Raw genomic sequence first — 18,636 nt, forward strand, 5'->3', positions numbered from 1 at the left:
CCTGGAGCCTGCTTCAGATTCTGTGTCTCCTCCTCTCTCTGCCCTTTCCCTGCTCTCACTCTCTCGCTCTCTCAAAAAATAAAAACGTTAAAAAAAAATTTTGTGAGGGGCGCCTGGGTGGCTCAGTCGTTAAGCGTCTGACCCTTGATTTCGGCTCAGGTCCTGATCTTATGGTTTGTGAGTTCAAGCCCCTCATCATGCTCCATCTGACACTGTGGAGCCTGCTTGGAATACTCTCCCTCTGCCCCTTCCCCACGCACTGGCCATCTTCCTCTCTCTAAATAAATCAACTTTTTTTTTTAACTTTTTTTTTTTTAACGTTTATTTATTTTTGAGACAGAGACAGAGCATGAACGGGGGAGGAGCAGAGAGAGAGGCAGACACAGAATCGGAAGCAGGCTGCAGGCTCTGGGCCATCAGCCCAGAGCCCGACGCGGGGCTCAAACTCCTGTAAGGCGAGATCATGACCTGAGCTGAAGTCGGACGCTCAACCGACTGAGCCACCCAGGCGCCCCGAGGAAAGCCTTTTGAAATATGACAAGAAAACTCTGAAGACATAAAAGATTGATAAATGTAAAAACAAAAGTAAATCATTTCAAGGCATCTGACTGGCTCAGTTGGAAAAGCATGTGACTCTTGATCTCAGGGTCATGAGTTTGAGCCCCACATTGGGTATAGAGATTACTTTAAAAAAAGGTAAATAATTTCTGCATAGCCTTAACCACCATTAGCAAATGACAAACCAGGGGGGAATACCTGATTTGTACAACAGACAAAAGGCTCACTCTGGTGTATTAAGAGTTACAAATAAGAAAAAGACTATATAATTCAGTAGAAAAATGAGGAAAGCATATAAAGAGACAATTCACTAGAAAGGAAATACATTTCATAATGATGTCTTAAAATGAAATGATACACAGACTCATCATAGGAAAGATTTCATTAAAACTACATAAAACACTGTTTTTCTCCTGTCAGGTTGGCAAAGATCAACAAGTTTGAGAACACTGTGTTGCCAAAGGAAAAAGACAGCTGGTGTTACCGTGCACTGCTGATGAGTGTATAAATAGGTGAATCTTCTTTGCAGTTTGGCAGTGTTTATCAAAAATCCAAATACAGGGGCACCTGGGTGTCTCAGTTGAGTGTCCAACTCTTGATTTCAGCTCAGGTCATGATCCCACAGTTTCATCAGTTCAAGCCCCACGTCGGGCTCTGTGCTGACAGGGAGCCTGCTTGGGAGTCTCTGCCCCTCCCCTGCTCACACTCTGTCTCTCTCAAAATAAATATATTTGGATTTTTAAAAATTTATTTAAGTGCTCCATGATTAATTTTACTTACAGGAATTACATCTTAGAGACATACTCATGTAAGTATGCATTTGTACGGGGTTATTTTTGCATTATTTGTAATAACAAAATAGTGAAACAGCCTAAATGTCTGTCAACAGGGGACTGATTAAATAAACTGTGGCATGATTTGCAATCATTCAAATGCAGCCATTGGAAAGAGTGAAGTAGTTCTATGTGTACTGATAGAGAATGATTCAAAAAGTATTTAGATTTCATATATATGAAAAAAGTGTACAGAACATTGTATATTGCTACCATTTGAGGAAGAACATATAAGCATATTTGCTTATAAATGTATAAAATATCTCTGGAGGAACACATGGATATCCATGGATATTTCTGAATGGAGGCACCAGAAGGCTGCAAAACAGGGATACGAGGAAACACTTCATTCATATTGGGGTTTGTCTGCTACTGTTTGAATTTTGGAATATGACTATATTATCCACCCAAAAGCATTTTTTAATAATATGAACATGACAGGAATGTTCATTGTGAAATTATTCCCGAGTGAAATGCTCAAAATACCCTAAATACCCATCAGTAGGAGAATGTGTAAATTATGGTCAAATCATACAGTGTCCTTCATGAGCACAGTTAAAATAAGTTAATTAAGCTTTTCATGTCAACATAGATAAATCTCAAGTTTGTAATGTTATGTGAGAAGCTTAAGTTAACTTTACTTAAGTAACTTAAGTTACACCCCAGCATGATCCCATCAATATACAAAGTTTGAAAATACAGTAAAGAGTGCTTTTTGTAACGATGATGTTTTATACTTTAAAAGAGAAATCTGATGTAAGTATGGCACTAAATCTTATAAATCCATTGAGCTAAGTAGGCAGTTTCCATAATGGTATATTGGCCCAGTCCTGCTTGTCTCATGGGGACCCAGAGCAACCCTAAATCCTCCTCCAGGAACCAGAATGCTCCTCAAATGAAAAGTATTCCTCTCAGTGGCCAGCAGGGTTTCCCTTGTCTGTATCTGAATCTTCTTGTCTTCCAGGGATGTTGGTGGTAAATGTAACATGGAGGAACAAGACCTATGTAGGCACACTTCTTGACTGCACGCGGCATGATTGGGCACCCCCCAGGTAAGCACTTTACAGCTCTTTGGTGAATATTAGTCTGAACCGGTCTAATCGGTGATCCCTTCTTATCCCTTCTTCCTGTTAGAGTTGGATAGCTTTTAAGACACCTAACTTTTCAAGACTATGATGGTGTAGAGATGAGGAAGGCACTGCATTCAAGAATAAATCAATTAGGTGTTGGTGGGTTGGGTAGGAATGGGGAGGAGATCCTGTTTAATAAGCCTTTGGGTGAAATTATTGAATTCTGGCTTCTACCAGTAGTCACCTTGAGACTAAGGCCATCGAGTCCGCCTACGGGTGAACAAACATTTATTGATGATGCTTTCTGATAGTAGCTTTTTCTCAGGAGTTTAACCTCAAGAACATTTGCAGTTTTAAGAACACTGGACTATGTGGGTTTCACAAGGACCTTTCAGGTTGACATCGCAGTGAATGGCACTTTACAGCTTGTTCCCAGTTTGCCAGGGTTTGGGGAACTCAAATGTTGGGGAATGATGTACAGCTAGCATGCAGATAGCACCCTAGGAGCTCACCACTTAACGCAGTTCCCATGGTTTCAAAAGTTCCTTTAACAAGTCATATTCATTGAAAATGATAGTTACCATCTGGACAGTTCTGGAGGCACCTAAACTGGTTTGAAGGTGTTTTCTCTTCTTAACAATATCTTGTTGTGTTTGCCCTTTGCCAAGGTTCTGTGACTCCCCCACCAGTGACTTGGAAATGCGCAACGGCCGGGGTAGAGGCAAACGCATGCGTCCCAACAGTAACACACCTGTCAATGAGACAGCCACTGCCTCTGACAGCAAAGGGACCAGCAGCAGCAGCAAAACCCGAGCAGGAGCCAATAGCAAAGGCCGTCGGGGCAGCCAAAATTCTTCAGAGCATCGCCCACCTGCCAGTAGCACCTCTGAGGATGTCAAGGCCAGCCCTTCCTCAGCTAATAAGCGGAAAAACAAACCGCTTTCAGACATGGAGCTGAATTCCAGCTCAGAGGACTCCAAAGGGAGCAAGCGTGTCCGTACGAATTCCATGGGCTCAGCCACTGGTCCCCTCCCTGGGACCAAGGTTGAACCCACTGTTCTAGACAGAAATTGTCCCTCCCCAGTCCTGATTGACTGTCCCCACCCAAACTGCAACAAAAAGTATAAGCACATCAATGGACTGAAGTACCACCAAGCTCATGCCCACACAGACGATGACAGCAAGCCGGAAGCAGATGGAGACAGTGAATATGGAGAGGAGCCCACCCTCCATGCAGACCTTGGGAGCTGCAATGGTGCATCCGTCTCACAGAAAGGTTCCTTGTCCCCTGCCCGTTCAGCTACCCCCAAAGTTCGGCTCGTAGAGCCCCACAGCCCTTCTCCTTCAAGCAAATTCAGCACAAAAGGCCTCTGTAAGAAAAAGCTTAGTGGGGAAGGGGACACAGACCTTGGGGCCTTATCTAATGATGGCTCTGATGATGGACCCTCAGTAATGGATGAAACAAGCAATGATGCCTTTGATTCTTTAGAAAGGAAGTGTATGGAAAAAGAAAAATGTAAAAAACCCTCTAGTTTGAAGCCTGAAAAGATTCCTTCCAAAAGCTTAAAGTCAGCGCGGCCTATTGCCCCTGCCATCCCTCCACAGCAAATCTACACCTTCCAGACAGCCACCTTCACAGCAGCAAGCCCAGGCTCCTCCTCAGGCTTGACCACCACAGTGGTCCAAGCCATGCCCAACAGTCCTCAACTCAAGCCTATTCAGCCCAAGCCCACTGTGATGGGAGAACCTTTCACAGTCAACCCTGCCTTGACCCCAGCCAAGGACAAGAAAAAGAAAGACAAAAAAAAGAAGGAGTCCTCAAAGGAACTCGAAAGTCCTCTGACCCCTGGGAAGGTGTGTCGAGCAGAAGAAGGCAAAAGCCCGTTCAGGGACTCCTCGGGAGATGGGATGAAAATGGAGGGGCTCCTGAATGGCTCATCAGACCCCCACCAGAGCCGACTGGCTAGCATCAAGGCAGAAGCTGACAAGATCTACAGCTTCACGGACAATGCCCCCAGCCCTTCAATTGGAGGCAGCAGCCGCATAGACAGCACTACTCCTACCCAGCCCCTGACTCCCTTACATGTAGTGACCCAGAACGGAGCCGAAGCCAACTCGGTCAAAACCAACAGCCCTGCATACTCCGACATATCTGATGCTGGGGAGGATGGGGAGGGCAAAGTGGACAGCGTCAAATCAAAGGACCCTGAACACTTGGTTAAGGAAGGGGCTAAGAAAACTCTTTTTCCCCCTCAGCCACAGAGCAAAGACTCGCCGTATTATCAAGGCTTTGAGAGTTACTACTCTCCGAGTTATGCACAGTCTAGCCCGGGGGCTCTGAACCCCAGCAGCCAGGCAGGAGTGGAGAGCCAAGCTCTGAAGACAAAAAAGGATGAGGAGCCTGAGAGCATAGAGGGGAAAGCGAAGAACGATGTCTGTGACGAGAAGAAACCAGAGCTGAGCAGCTCCAGTCAGCAGCCTTCCGTCATCCAGCAGCGTCCCAACATGTACATGCAGTCTCTGTACTACAACCAGTATGCCTACGTGCCCCCGTATGGCTACAGCGACCAGAGTTACCACACCCACCTCCTGAGCACTAACACAGCCTACCGGCAGCAATATGAGGAACAGCAGAAACGGCAGAGCTTGGAGCAGCAGCAGCGGGGACTGGACAAGAAGGTGGAGTTGGGCCTAAAGGAGCGGGAGGCGGCACTCAAGGAAGAATGGAAGCAAAAGCCGTCGATTCCCCCAACTCTCACCAAGGCGCCCAGCCTGACAGACCTGGTCAAGTCAGGACCCGGGAAGGCCAAGGAGCCAGGGGCTGACCCTGCCAAATCAGTCATTATTCCCAAATTAGACGACTCCTCCAAACTGCCCAGCCAGGCCCCGGAAGGACTTAAAGTGAAGCTGAGTGAGGCCAGCCACCTAGGCAAGGAGGCCTCTGAGGCTAAGACAGGCGCTGAGTGTGGCCGACAGGCAGAGGTGGATCCAATACTCTGGTACCGACAGGTAACTATTCTGGGAGGAAACACAAACACTGTTTGATAGTCTTTGTCTCTTTCTCACAAGTCAGGGCTCTCCTTATGTAGGGTGTCAGCAGCATACAGATTGGCGGGAGAAATCTGTAATTTTAAAGATTCTTTACCTTTGTAAATCATTTTCATGTTTTTAAAAAGCACGGTTACATCAGTAAAAGGTGTTTTTCCCATTTGACAAGAGAGACCAAGGTAAGTTAGCTTGATTTGTGTAGGGTAACTTGTGACTTCACTAGCAGAGCCGCGATTAGAACCCAGGTATCTCAGTTCCTAGTCGGTGTTTCTTCCACTATTTGGTTGTGTGGAATGGTGATCTCTCCATTTTCTAGAGTAAGTTACTACTCAGACTGAGTTACTTTCAAAAAGATCTTATAGAGGGGTACCTGGCTGGCTCGGTCGGTGGAGCATGCTACTCTTGATTTCAGGGCTGCAAGTTCAAGCCACGTTGGGTGTAGAGATTACTTAAATAAATAAAATTTAAAAAGAAAAAAAAAGATTTTGTAGGTAAACTTAGAACTGAGAACTTGGTCTCACGTCATGCTCTGCTCATGAGATTTAGAAAGTCTTCCCTTTCTTCTTAGTGCCACAGTTAGACCTCCCTCCTCTGAGCTGGGCAACACTCACACCTCTCTGCTCAGGAGCTTCCTCTAAAGAAGTGAAACAACCTGAAATTCCTTGGAAAAGGAGCAACTTCTTCTATTCAAGGACTCCTTTCCCCAGAATGCATATTCTCTCCTAGAGAAGACCCACTGATGGATTTTCCTTTTCCTTCTCCACATCTTGTTTCCTTTTGGGCAAAGAGGGGGGCAGGCTTTTTTTAAAAAGCAGGAGGGACCAGAGTTAATTGTAAATATTCTGCCCCGGTGTCTAGTATTAGCTGCTCTGGTGTTTCTGCTGCGACCTCGAACTTGAAGTCTCTCTCTTAACCTATACAACATTCAGTGCTCATTCTGTGACTGTTGTAGGAAGCAGAGCCCCGGATGTGGACGTATGTCTATCCTGCCAAGTACTCGGACATCAAGTCAGAGGATGAGCGGTGGAAAGAGGAGCGGGACCGCAAATTGAAGGAAGAAAGGAATCGGAGTAAGGACTCTGCCCCCAAGGAGGATGGGAAGGAAAGCACAAGTAGTGACTGCAAGCTGCCCACGTCTGAGGAATCCCGCCTCGGGAGCAAGGAGCCCCGGCCAAGTGTCCATGTGCCTGTGTCCTCCCCCCTCACCCAGCACCAGTCCTACATCCCTTACATGCACGGCTACTCCTATAGCCAGTCCTATGACCCCAACCACCCCAGCTACCGGGGCATGCCTGCTGTGATGATGCAGAACTACCCAGGTACAGCACCCTTCTTCCCACTTGTGCTCTATTAACGGGGAGGGGAAATGAAGCACAGATTTTAGATCCAGAGTATTCTTGCATGGCTCTAAGGCTTTTTTTTTTTTAATGTTCATTTACTTTTGAGAGAGTGAGTGAGAGCGGCGGAGGGACAGAGAGAGAAGAGGACAGAGGATGTGAAGTGGGCTTTCCACTGACAGCAGAAAACCTGACATGGGGGTCGAACTCACGAACTGTGAGATCATGGCTTGAGCCGAAGTTGGATGCTTAACCAACTCAGCCACCCAGGCACCCCAGGCCCTAACGCTTATTGAAACTCAGATGACTGCCCTATTTTGAATGTAACATTCTGTGAGTGGTCAGTCTAGCCCCAAGCTCCTTGAATGACCCCAAACTACAATCTGTGAGACCACCTCTCCCTCCCTTGCTCCAGCTAGAGGCTTGCCTCTGTAGTCCATTTTCCTGGATAACTGAAGGCAAAACTCGCACTAAACCACTACCATCTTCTCTCAGCTGGGATTATTTAAAAAAAAATTTTTTTTTTTTAACGTTTATTTATTTTTGAGACAGAGAGAGACAGAGCATGAACGGGGGAGGGGCAGAGAGAGAGGGAGACACAGAATCGGAAGCACGCTCCAGGCTCTGAGCCATCAGCCCAGAGCCCGATGCGGGGCTCGAACTCACGGACCGCGAGATCGTGACCTGAGCTGAAGTCGGACGCTTAACCGACTGAGCCACCCAGGCGCCCCTAAGCTGGGATTATTTTAAACACATACTCTACATTTTGCAATGTAGAAATACAAAAGAAACAGGGCTAGTTCTTAAGGAGCTTCAACTTAATCGTAGCAGGAGAGACACATGGAACAAATAAAATTCAAACCAGGGCAATGCATGTATTCATTTATAAGACAGGTTCAGCTGCAAGGTTTGGAAGGCAGTGGGAGAGAGGAAGAGCTGTTTGAAATCAGAATGGAGGGGAAGTCCAATGAAAACATTCAGCTTGGGAAAAATAAGCTCTTTATACTGCTGCCCATGACTTCTTGGGGAAGGGCACATTGTAGGGGTGTACATATTTAACTTGTTAGAAGAAAATGGTCCTCAACTGCACTCACTGGTTTCTGTTGCCCAGAGAGCCATGTGGGATGCTTCTGGGGTAAGAGAGCACTTCTTTCACTCCTCAGAGCTCCCACCTCCCTATTGGAGAGCAGCCTAAACAGTCTTGATACCCTGGCAGAACGTTATAAGGCACCAGTAAGCTTTTCAAACAGAGCTAGGAAATTGTGTCCGCTGTGGTGTTCCTTTCTCCCTATTACCCCATCTGTCCATATAAAAATAATATTTCCACTTGCTGAGCGCCTGCTCTGGGCCAGACACTGTGCTAGGTGGTTTATGTGCATTATCTTATTTCATCTTCCCTATGGAATAAGTATTGGTGTCTTCATTTTGATGGGAAAGAAACTGAAGCTTAGAAGGTTGTTAATTTGCTTAAGGCTACCCAGCTGGTAAGTCTCAAGAGAGGTGCATTCAAAACCAAGGTTGTCTGACTCCAAATCCTGTGATCTTTCCACTTCACCGTAATGCCCGTCCAAGATGAATCACTAGGGCTCTAGCGAAGCTGACTCCCCAGAAGTTGAGGACCCTGTTCCTAATATCCCTTAGCTAGTTTTGCCTCTAAAGCTCAGTAAAGAAAGGACAAACTAAAAGTTTCAGCCTGAAGACACCGTAGGGGGAAACATCTCAGCCTCTGCCTAGGAAAGCTGATGCCTGCCCTAACCGGGTTCACCAAAGCAGAGCTTCTTTCTTTTACTTCTCTCATTGACTGCTTTATTTCTCCTTCCCCAGGTTCCTACCTACCTTCCAGCTACTCTTTCTCCCCATATGGCAGCAAAGTCTCAGGGGGTGAAGATGCTGACAAGGCACGAGCCAGCCCCAGTGTCAGTTGTAAATCCAGCTCAGAGTCCAAAGCCCTGGACATCTTGCAGCAGCACGCCAGTCACTACAAGAGCAAGTCTCCCACGGTGAGTGGCACTGGCTGCTCCCAGAACCCAGGAAGGCCATATCCAGGCTCTGGGAGAAGGTGGGCAAGCGCAGGTCTTAACTACAGTGCAGCCTGGCTGACTTTGACACTGGCGTCACCAGGCAACTCCATGATTCTTAGGTGTCCTGTGTTTGTAAGGAGTCATAGTGTGGGCTCAGAGCATCTTGCTGTCGTGTGTGTGTCTCACAACAGTGCTTTGTGTCTGCTTTTTTTTTTTCAGATAAGTTATAAAACGTCTCAGGAGAGAGATCGGGGAGGCTGTGGGGTGGTTGGGGGGGGTGGCAGCTGTAGCAGCGTCGGGGGAGCAGGCGGGGGTGAAAGAAGTGTAGACCGGCCCCGCACGTCCCCTTCTCAGCGCCTGATGTCCACACATCACCACCACCACCATTTGGGGTACTCGTTGCTCCCAGCACAGTACAACTTACCCTACGCAGCAGGTAAGCCTCCTTTCCCTACTTTTCTTTTCTTTTTTTTTTTTTTAAGATTTTAAGTAGTCACTACACCCAACATGGGAGTTGAACTCACAACCTGAAGATCAGGAGTCTCATGCTCTACTGACTAAGCCAGCCAGGTGCCACCCCCCCACCACCTGTCTTTTTGACTCCATCCCAGTAGCATAGTAGCATCGCCTACAGCACAGGACCCCCAGCAAGAATCCTTTTTTTGTCTCTTGTTGAGCTTCTAATCTGCCCAGGATCTTAGCCTCCTGCAGACAGTCATTAAAGCATATGACATTTATTTCCTCCCTTGGAGCTTAGGGACTCTCAAACTCCTCTAGAAAATTGGCTTTGATATTCAGAAGAATAAGGACCAGGTGTTCCCACAGCCAGAGAGAAACAAGCAGCTGAAAAATAGAGCTTTACTACACTATCCGCAGCCACTCTCTCTGGCCAAGTGTCAGATTTTATTCTGTCAGCACCCCAAAACTCAGTGGAGCCAGGAATTTAAGGAGAAACTCCTCCCAATACCCCATCTAATAAAGAGAAAGTGTTTAATCAGAGAGTTCTGGGAGAGTTACACTAAACATGCCGTCCTCTCTCACTCAGGGCTTTCTTCTACAGCCATTGTTGCCAGCCAGCAAGGCTCCACTCCCTCACTCTACCCACCCCCGCGGAGGTGAGAATGGTAAGTCACTTTTTAATTGGGGACAACACCTAGAACAGGGATAGTTGATAGGTATCACAGAATCCCTGTGGAGCCTAGGTGAGGGAAAGCCATGCGGGGTCAGTGGTCTGGAAATGGTGGACCGCCGGCCAAGCCTCTTGTACAAGCCTCCCATTAAGCCATGTGCGTCTGAGGAGAGCCGCGGAACACAGGTGTCCCCTCCGGGCCAGGAGTGGCCTCCCTGCAGTTCGTTTTCTCGGAGCGCCACCTTGTGGTTGTTACGCCAAAAGGCTGAGTGCCTGGTTATCTGTCCACGTTTCCCTTGCAGAACACCAAGTGCCCGGATAAAGTCAGCTTCACGGGCCCGGACTGGCTCACCCAAGGAGGTGCTGGAGGTGCCATTTAGACATCAGTTAAATGGTGTTGATCATCCTGTTTGCCGTTCCCACCATGACCGAAGGCAGACCCTTGGCTATCTCACCTCCACCAGATCCCTGGACTCCCCAACCCTCCCTCTTCCTCAGGAGCTGGAGAGCTGGTACTTAGCAAAAATATTTATTCTCTCGGCCACAGTTGAGACTGTTGTGGCCTCTGTGGAGATGAAGGCACGGGGAGCAACCAGGGGAACATGGCCTCAGCCCAGAGAAGTAACTGCTCCGTTCCCCAAGCCCCTGGTCAGCTGCCAGAGCAGTGCCAACCCCCACCCCCCAGGGAGGGACTCACAAGTACTGGGTAAGGTCTGAAGACAGCACAGCAGCCATACCCCTGTCACTGTCATTACCACAATCACCAGATCCTGCATCTCCCCAGCAGTTTGGGCCCTGGGAACTGGCAGCATGTGGAGGAATTAGAATCTCAGGAAAGAAATTGGGGGCTGTTTTCTCTGTACTTGTGAAAACAAAGTCTTCACCCATGAAGACTTCTCCCCTCTCATGTGAGCACATATAAATGCTCAGAGCCTAGCCTGGAAAGGAAGACCAAGGCATTTGCCCCACCATGGCCCTGGGATACCTGTCAGGCAGAGGGCTGAGGTCCCAACACCAGCACAGGGCTCCCCAGGGATACTTGGGAGTGAGCTGGAGCATGAATGGAGTCTGTGAAAAAGAACCTGCATCCCCACTAAGTCCTGCTGCTTCTAAGCCCCCAACTCCTTGCCCTTTTCTCTCTCTCCTCCTTACCCCTTGGTGCCTTTCCCAGGGGGATCCCCATGCTGATCTCTCCTTCTCTTTTCCACTGCTTGGCTCTTAAGACTCAGGCAGGTAAAATAGTATTCCCCCCAGCATGGGGAGATCTGGAGTCTGCCAGGTCACCTTCGGGCAAGGCCCAGGAGGGAGGCCCTGGGAGCACCCAGCAGTTCTTAGAGGTGTCCTGTCCATTCAGCCATCTGAGTATCCTCCTCATTTAGGGCCACAAATATATACAGCCCAGTTCCTCTGTATACAAGTACATGATTTTATATAGCTCAATCTATAACCCCACGTGTGCCAATATCAGCTGTGTTTCTTTGTTAACACACGTTTTTGTTTTAGGGGCCACTGGCCATGGAAAGTTACGGGTTCCTTAGACCCTGGGATAACACATCCAAGCCATTACTCCTCAGAGCCAGAGTGTACTCAGTGGAGCTGTGCTATGAGGCAGCAGACATTTCTCTGCTCTCCTTAGAAATGCAGTCTACCAGCCCAGCTTTATGCTCTTTGCCCTGGGAAAGTGACCATGATTTGGTAGCTTTATTGGAGTCACTTCTTCCCCAAGGTATGAGGAGCTTTAGCTCTTATTTTGCTTTTGAGGTATCATCCCTTTGTTCTCCTTGGCTATCTTTCCTTGACCTTCTGGATTGAGAAAGACTGACATACACCAGCCTAAGGCTAGAGAGGGGTATTTGTGACCAGAGTGCCAAAGTGACCATTTAAGAGCAAGGACTTGGCTCGGACTCCATTTGGGGCATGGGGGTGGAAGACAATAAGCACAATGCCCAGCAGAGGCTGCTTTCCAAGAGCCCTGGCTTAGGGTCGTTTGCCCAAGAGGAGCCCCTTTCACCTATAGACCTCTCCTCTAGGCTTTCATGTCAGTTGTTTTTGTTCAAGTTGGGTTGAATCCTTCCCAAAACCCACTGTTTTAGACCACTTTGCAGGCCCCCAAGCAGCCTCCCTTTTCCCCATCATTCCCTCGGCCTCCTGCTAAACCCAGAGGGCAGGGCTCTGGGCAGTGACTTCCCTTTCATCCATGGAAGTAGTTGGTTTGGGCACCTTCACCCCACCTAACCTGAGTCACCCCCACCAAGAGGATGACTCTGAATTTCAGCCTGATTGTACCCTCCCAGACTCCTGTGGGGTGGAGCCAAGGGCCCATCTCTGTTCCTGTTTGTTTTTAAATATTGTTGTGTTTTGTAACTGTGGCGCTGGCTTACAGCGTGCTCTGTACATATTGTAAAGAAACCGTTGGAGTAATTTTCTTTCCCACTGGGCAGGCCTGGCCCCACATTCCTGCCCCTTCCACTTGGTTCTGTAACACAGAGAAGAGGAACTTCTGTATTAGCAGGGCAGCCTTGGGTTCTGCAGAAGGGAATTTTTTTTTTTTCTTTCCTTACAAAGAAACATTTGGCTCTCTGATCCTTATATCCAAGTCTCCCTAGAAGCGTAGGAGCTGAGCTCCCAGAAGAGCAGGTGAAAGCAACAATGGCAGAATAGCACTGTCTTTTCCTGGTCCCTGCTCCTTGCCAGGTCCAGTCTTCCCTCCCTGAAATAACATGCAGCAGCTGCATCAACGAAGGAAGTAGAGATCCTTGACAAGTGCTGAGTGAAGGATCTGCTGTCCACCTCCAGCCTCTATGGAGAGGAGGCACACAGGTAGGAGTACCTGTGGCACCCATGACTTGCTCAGAGAGATGAGACACTCAGCAGGGATTCCACCCCATGAGCAAAGGCTGGAATAGCTTGCTGGGACCAAGACCACCAGACCAAAGCTCTCTATGAGCCACCTCTGCCCCTTCACAAACCTCGTTCACCGGGGCTCCACACAGAGGACCTACAGGGAGGGAGCCTCATCCCCAGTTAGGACAGCCAGGGCTGGGAGAGCTGCTCTTTAGGGTTCACATCTGCTTCCTCACTTAAGGTGTGCCGGTTTCCTTCATCCCCCTTCCCTGCCTGTACATGTACGTGTACATGTACGAAGTTCCCTTCTCTTACCTCATTCCCTCCACATGTCTCCAGGTCAAATGACCACAGGCAGAATGGTTAAGAAGGCACCCCATGAAATGAAATGGTGACTCTTGAATATTCTCTCCGGGCTCCAAGGGGAGGGTGAGAGGATGTGGTTTTGGGGGTGGGAGGGTGAGACTGTAGAAGGGCTAGAGTTACTGTACATGGGCTTTGAGGTCACCCTTGTTGCTCATTATGCTGTGTACCCTGTTACCATCCCAATGTCTACTCTCCTGCCCCTGTGATTTAACTGGGCAGCTAGTTGGCCCCATAATTCTGGGCCTTTGTCATTTGTTTTACTACTAGGGCATCCCAGGAAGCTCTCTGATGATCCTCTGCCATGGGCCCCTCCTGGGATCAAGCCCCTCCCAGGCCCCGCCCCCAGCCCCTCTTGCCCCAGCCCACCCGCTTGCCTTGGTGCTCAGCCCCCCATTGGGAGCAGGTTGGGGCGAGCTGGAGGCCCGGGCTGGAGGGGCAGTGTTGCTGTTCATAGCTTTTGTTCCATTGGCGTTGCTCTGTTGGATTTAATTTCAGTCTTCCTGATTCTTCCCTTCTGTAAAGTGTACATTACCAAGTTCCTTGTTTTTTATATATATATATATATAAATATATATATATACAAACTGTACTCTTTTTGCCTTTGTACATTCAGGCAAGAAGAGAAAATAAATCTTTTTAAGAGACAATCACAAATCTGTGAGGGCTGCTGGTTATTTCTCTTGGGAGTTTGCTGCTGAGCTGCCTCCTCCTCCTTCCCTGCTTTTCTGTTTTCCCCCAGCTTTCCTGATCTTCCTGGTCCTGCTCCATATGCATCCTCAGCTCTACCTTCCCTGGCTGATGGCAAACTGTTGAATCCAGTGTCCAGACTACCTGCCCTTGAGCCCTTTCTTGCCCAGTGGTGTTTTCTAGCTTGGCCACTGGCTTATCCAGGGCTTTATCCTGTGCCCTGGCCTCTCCTGTCTTCCCCCCTTAGACCCCATTCACCAAAGTGGCTTTGGACCCCTCAAGTACCCTGAGGTCTATCCCCCCGGAGGCCCTGGCTTTGGACACTCACTTGTGAAACTATGCAGCTGGGAGCTCTCTGTTTAAGAGTTTGCACTACTTGAACTGCCTGGGAGTTAGAACGGATGGTTTTTAGGAATGAGTGAGAAACTGTCCCCTAATCCCCCTCCCCAATTCCAGCCTCCAGAGTGCTCTGATCCAGAGCCCAGAGAATCATTCCTGGCTGGAGGACTCCTATGGCTACCCCATCAGAACAAGGGCTAAGGATTTATGAGTCCAGAGCATTTGATCAGACTTTCAGAGGGTGGTATATTCTGAAACACAGCCCAACCAAACCATTGTTCTGCCTCTTGAATTTTCTCCTTTTCCTCTGATCTCCTGCTCCCCTTTTTTTCCCCTTTCTCTCTATTTCCTTTTCTTAATTGGCTTTGGAATTGAAGTATATTTTTAAATTATTTGTTGTATTTATTGAATAAAGTTTTTAATGTCCCTGTTCTTAAATTTAGACTTAGTTTGCCTTTCACATATCCTCCCTATCCCATCCCATCACCCCTCAAAATATTAACACCTTCTAAGTTACTTTTTTGATTGGAGTGCAGCTTTTGGGTACCATATTTCTTTCCTGCCAGAGGTCCTATCTAGCAAAATTTTTTTTTCCAAAAGAAAAGCTTAACTGAGGGCCTGGGTTTCCAATTCAACACTTCTAACTCTAGCTGTATTGAAGGGGGTCCATCAGCAGATGGCAGCAGAACCTCCGATGTGTTTGTTCCCTATCAGTTTGAAGGACTGAGTTTGATCTTGGTTCTTTATTCCTGTCTTGTAGATTCCCCAAGTCTGAGTTCAACATAATCCTAAACTGCCTACATTAACTTGGCCAATGTCCGCATTCATGCGGACCTTTGCTGTAGGTATCTCACAGCAGTGACTGTTTTTCATTCGCTGCCTCTAGGGGTTATATCCATGGAGGACAGATTTAAGTCCTTCCCATTTCCATTGAATATCCAGCCCCAGACCTTCCCCTAATACCATAGAAGATGGAGGTATTGCGCTCACTTTTATGAATATCAGGTGGAGTCCAAAGTTAGTAACTTGGCCAGTGTGAAAACACAAGTGCCACACAGAACACTGTGAAAATGGGCCAAAGACTCAGAAAAACTAAGGACAGCCACAGCTCAACAGCGGACAGTTCCAAAGCTATAGGAAGAAAAACCTGTCCATCACTTGGGAAAACAGAAGCAAAAGAGAAAAAAATGATAGTAAGCCCCTGAAAAATTTAAGGGACACCTGGCTAGCTCAGTTGGTACAGCATGTGACCCTTGATCTAAGGGTTCTGAATTCGAGCTCCCCACGTGTAGCCTACTTTCAAAGGGGGGTGGGGGGGGGGAACCTAGCTCCCTACAGTGCCACTGAGAGCTTACTCATCCAGCTGGTGGTGCAAGGGGAATGGCAGCCACACCTTTCTAGGGAAGGTATGTGCTGCTTCCTTCAAACACCTCCAGAAATGGGAATGTCAGGCATCTCCGTGCAAAAGCCGAAACCCAGTTTCAGGACCCAGCCTCCTATACAAAAGGAAAACACTAAGAACAACCTGGATCCTGGGTATAGACTCTATTCTGGATGAAGCAGATGTGTACATACCTCTCTAGGGGGGTACTGGCAGTTTGTCCCAGGCTCCTAGCAACTGTGTTTTGCAGTATAATGGTGGCCCCAGAAGCCTCAGCTGGTTTATCTGTCCTGATGCAGCACTGCAGCGCTTTTCCTGAGAAGCATGTATCACACCCCTGCTACGTTAGGCTCTAGACTCAAAAGAGTAGTGGTAGAAAGCTGGTCCTGGTACAGGAATGAAAAACAGACCAACCACAACTTTAAATCAGTTTATTGACACAGTAACACAACACACTTGCCTCCCTGACACCCCCACCCCCCTCACCCAATCTAGATCTCTCCCCCCTTCCTCCCCCCTTAGGATGAGCTGTTCAGTGAAAACAGAAAAGGGCAGGCCACTTCTACACCCCCAGTCCCACCCCTAAGCCCTATGGGGCAGGGTCTCAGGCACTACTCAGAACCTGTTGAGAAGAGGGGCAGTCAGCACTATGTTCGGCCAGGCAGAGGCATCCAGTCCCTAAGAGCAGATTCCCACACAACCCCCAGGCCCTGAGTTGCTTATTCCTCTTCCTCTCTGCTCTTTGTGACCCTAGGAAAGAGACACCTTGGGTCCTGGGCCTACAGCCAGGAGCAAGAACTCCTGGCTATGATTTGCAAATTGGGAGTTTGGCTAGTGTTTTAAGGCCCAGGCACCCCAAAGAAAGCCCTGGTGGTGGGAGTGAACTTCAATGCCCCTATTTGAAATGCACTGATAACATTAAACAGATTAAGCCAGCTTAACCAAATGCCAGGACAACACTAAGCTGTAAAGAAGGAGGGGGTGAGACCTGGTTTCTCCAGACCAGACACAAATGCACACAGAGGAGCCCAGGTAGAGTGTCGAAAAACTCAAGGACACAGCCCAGGGGCTGAAAAGCCTATATTCAGGAGTCCTGGGTTGACAGGAAGCAAGGAAAGAAAATACACAGTCTTAAAAACCAAAAAAGAAAGCCCAACAACAGCAGGGGAACCTGAGCCTGACAGTGCCGTCCACCAGCCCCCCAAGCCTTGCCCCTGGACCCAGACAGTCCCTCCCCGTCTAGGCAATGTCCTCCCCTAGGCTAGATAGAGCACATCACACAGCGCAGTTTAAAAAGCTTCTAATGCCAGTTCATAAACATCTTCATTTACTATTGGTGATTACATGTGAATAATAGGTTTATACTGTTCTTTATGGAAAACAATTTCAACAAGTCAACTCGGAGAACACAATAGGCAACCCTCACCCTGAGCCCCTCAGCGTCCTTCCCTAGACAGCAAGGAGCCCCCTCCTCTGTCCCAGGGCTGCCTAACTTCCCCTCTCCCCCCACTGTGGCTCTTGGGCAAAGCATCCTCTATGACCATTAGTCCTCATCGGACAAGTTCTGGTCCAGGGGGTAAACCATGAACATCACATCTGGCCGAGAGGGAACACAGGGATGGCCTGGACGCACAATCTCAAAGCCCAAGAAGCTGAAGGTCTTCAGGAGTGGAGCTGTAGGAGAGTGTAAAAAGGATTCTGATAAACCAAGAGTAGGTTCAAATCAAAGGAAAACAAGAAACAAAGCTACAATAAAAGAAGTACTAGACCTTTACTTATATAGACCCTTCAAAAGCACTCCCACCCCTATGATTTCCCAGGGTTTATAAGGCAAACTCAAAAGCCCTACTTCACGCAATAAGAAGCCCCTTTTCCCCTCACTAGTTGCCCGCTGTCTGGGCAGTAGGTCTCAGGCTGTTTGGACTCCTCACCTCTGTCTTCCCGGCCCTTCCTGAAGCAGATGAAGACGTAGTTCACTTTCATCTTCTCTTCAGCAAACTCTAGCAGTGCTAACAATCTGCCAGAAGCAAAGAAAACAACTCAGGCCCACTACCACCTCTCTAGACTTTCCACCCCCCACCCTCAAAAAAAGGCTTCTCTGAGGCTCACAGCCAGTATTATAAATAAGGAACTCCAGGGAGAAGTTTCTTATTTCGAGAGCTGGAGTTCAGAAAAAAATAAGCCACAATCCCAAAGAAAAAAGTTAGTGGATTATCTCTTACTGGAGTAAGGATTCTTCATCTGAAATTAACAGTGTTAACCAACTTCACTAACGCAGTTCACAAGACAGTAGGGGATCGAGCAAGACAGCCTGGTTTTTCAGGGGTCTTCTAAAGTTGCCAAGTTTGATGACGTTGGCTGCTACTGAGATGGACTCTGGGTCCTAACACTGCCTAAAAGGATTTCCTCAAGAGACAGGGGCCATCAAGAGAACTCTATCTTCAAAATAAAAAAAATTAAAAAAAAAAAGAAAGAAAACAAAAATCTACACCAAAAAAAAAAAAAAAAAGAACTCTACAAGACTGTTTCTTACACACCTGACTGCCTTGGAGGGCCTGGCCTTGCCCAATCTAATGAAATCCCACTGTATCTCAGAGCTTCCTGGCCTTTTGAACTGCATCACTGTATGGTGGCTCAAGGGGGATTTAATGTCTGCTGAGAAGAGCAAACCAAGGGGTGATTAAATGACAGGGATTTGGTTAATGTGATAATGATTCCCTTTAACTATAACCTATGGCAGGCCTGTTTTACTGGCTAAAAATAACTTGTACAAAATGTTATCTGCTTGGGAAACCTAGAGCTAGGGAAGAAGGCAGACTCCCTAATTCATCTGTTATCCCCAATAAGCACATGCCTTTCTCTGGAATGGGCCCTCCTTCCCCTCCCCCAGCACTTGCTCCTTACCCTTCTTTGCTCCCATCAGCTAATAATCCATCTGGGATTTCTACAAACAGGCTCTGGCTGGACAGGACTGCATCCCAGGAAGAGACTTTCACCTCAGTGACCTCATACTGGAAATGGAC

General features: G+C 47.8%; 2 protein-coding genes and 1 long non-coding RNA gene across 3 annotated transcripts; 2 read left to right on the plus strand and 1 right to left on the minus strand.

Moving 5' to 3' along the window:
• Positions 1-1,228: 1,228 nt before the first annotated feature.
• LOC125918511 (zinc finger protein 609-like) lies at positions 1,229-9,125 on the plus strand (the record flags this gene model as incomplete). Its single annotated transcript, XM_049624493.1, has 4 exons — positions 1,229-2,443; positions 3,130-5,470; positions 6,462-6,828; positions 8,671-9,125. Coding segments are annotated over exons 1-4 (3,249 nt in total), but the record flags the coding sequence as incomplete, so codon positions are not given.
• Positions 9,126-9,136: 11 nt separating this feature from the next.
• On the plus strand, positions 9,137-13,737 carry LOC125918510 (uncharacterized). The gene is made up of 3 exons (XR_007456462.1): positions 9,137-9,303; positions 9,913-9,991; positions 10,299-13,737. It is a non-coding gene; the product is annotated as an uncharacterized LOC125918510 (long non-coding RNA).
• A 3,186-nt stretch (positions 13,738-16,923) lies between these two features.
• LOC125918509 (ornithine decarboxylase antizyme 2) lies at positions 16,924-18,630 on the minus strand (the record flags this gene model as incomplete). The annotated part of the gene is made up of 3 exons (XM_049624492.1): positions 16,924-17,287; positions 17,545-17,630; positions 18,518-18,630. Coding segments are annotated over 3 exons (330 nt in total), but the record flags the coding sequence as incomplete, so codon positions are not given.
• Positions 18,631-18,636: the final 6 nt, after the last annotated feature.

This window comes from Panthera uncia, unplaced genomic scaffold (assembly GCF_023721935.1).
Source record: "Panthera uncia isolate 11264 unplaced genomic scaffold, Puncia_PCG_1.0 HiC_scaffold_916, whole genome shotgun sequence".
Taxonomy (NCBI): domain Eukaryota; kingdom Metazoa; phylum Chordata; class Mammalia; order Carnivora; family Felidae; genus Panthera; species Panthera uncia.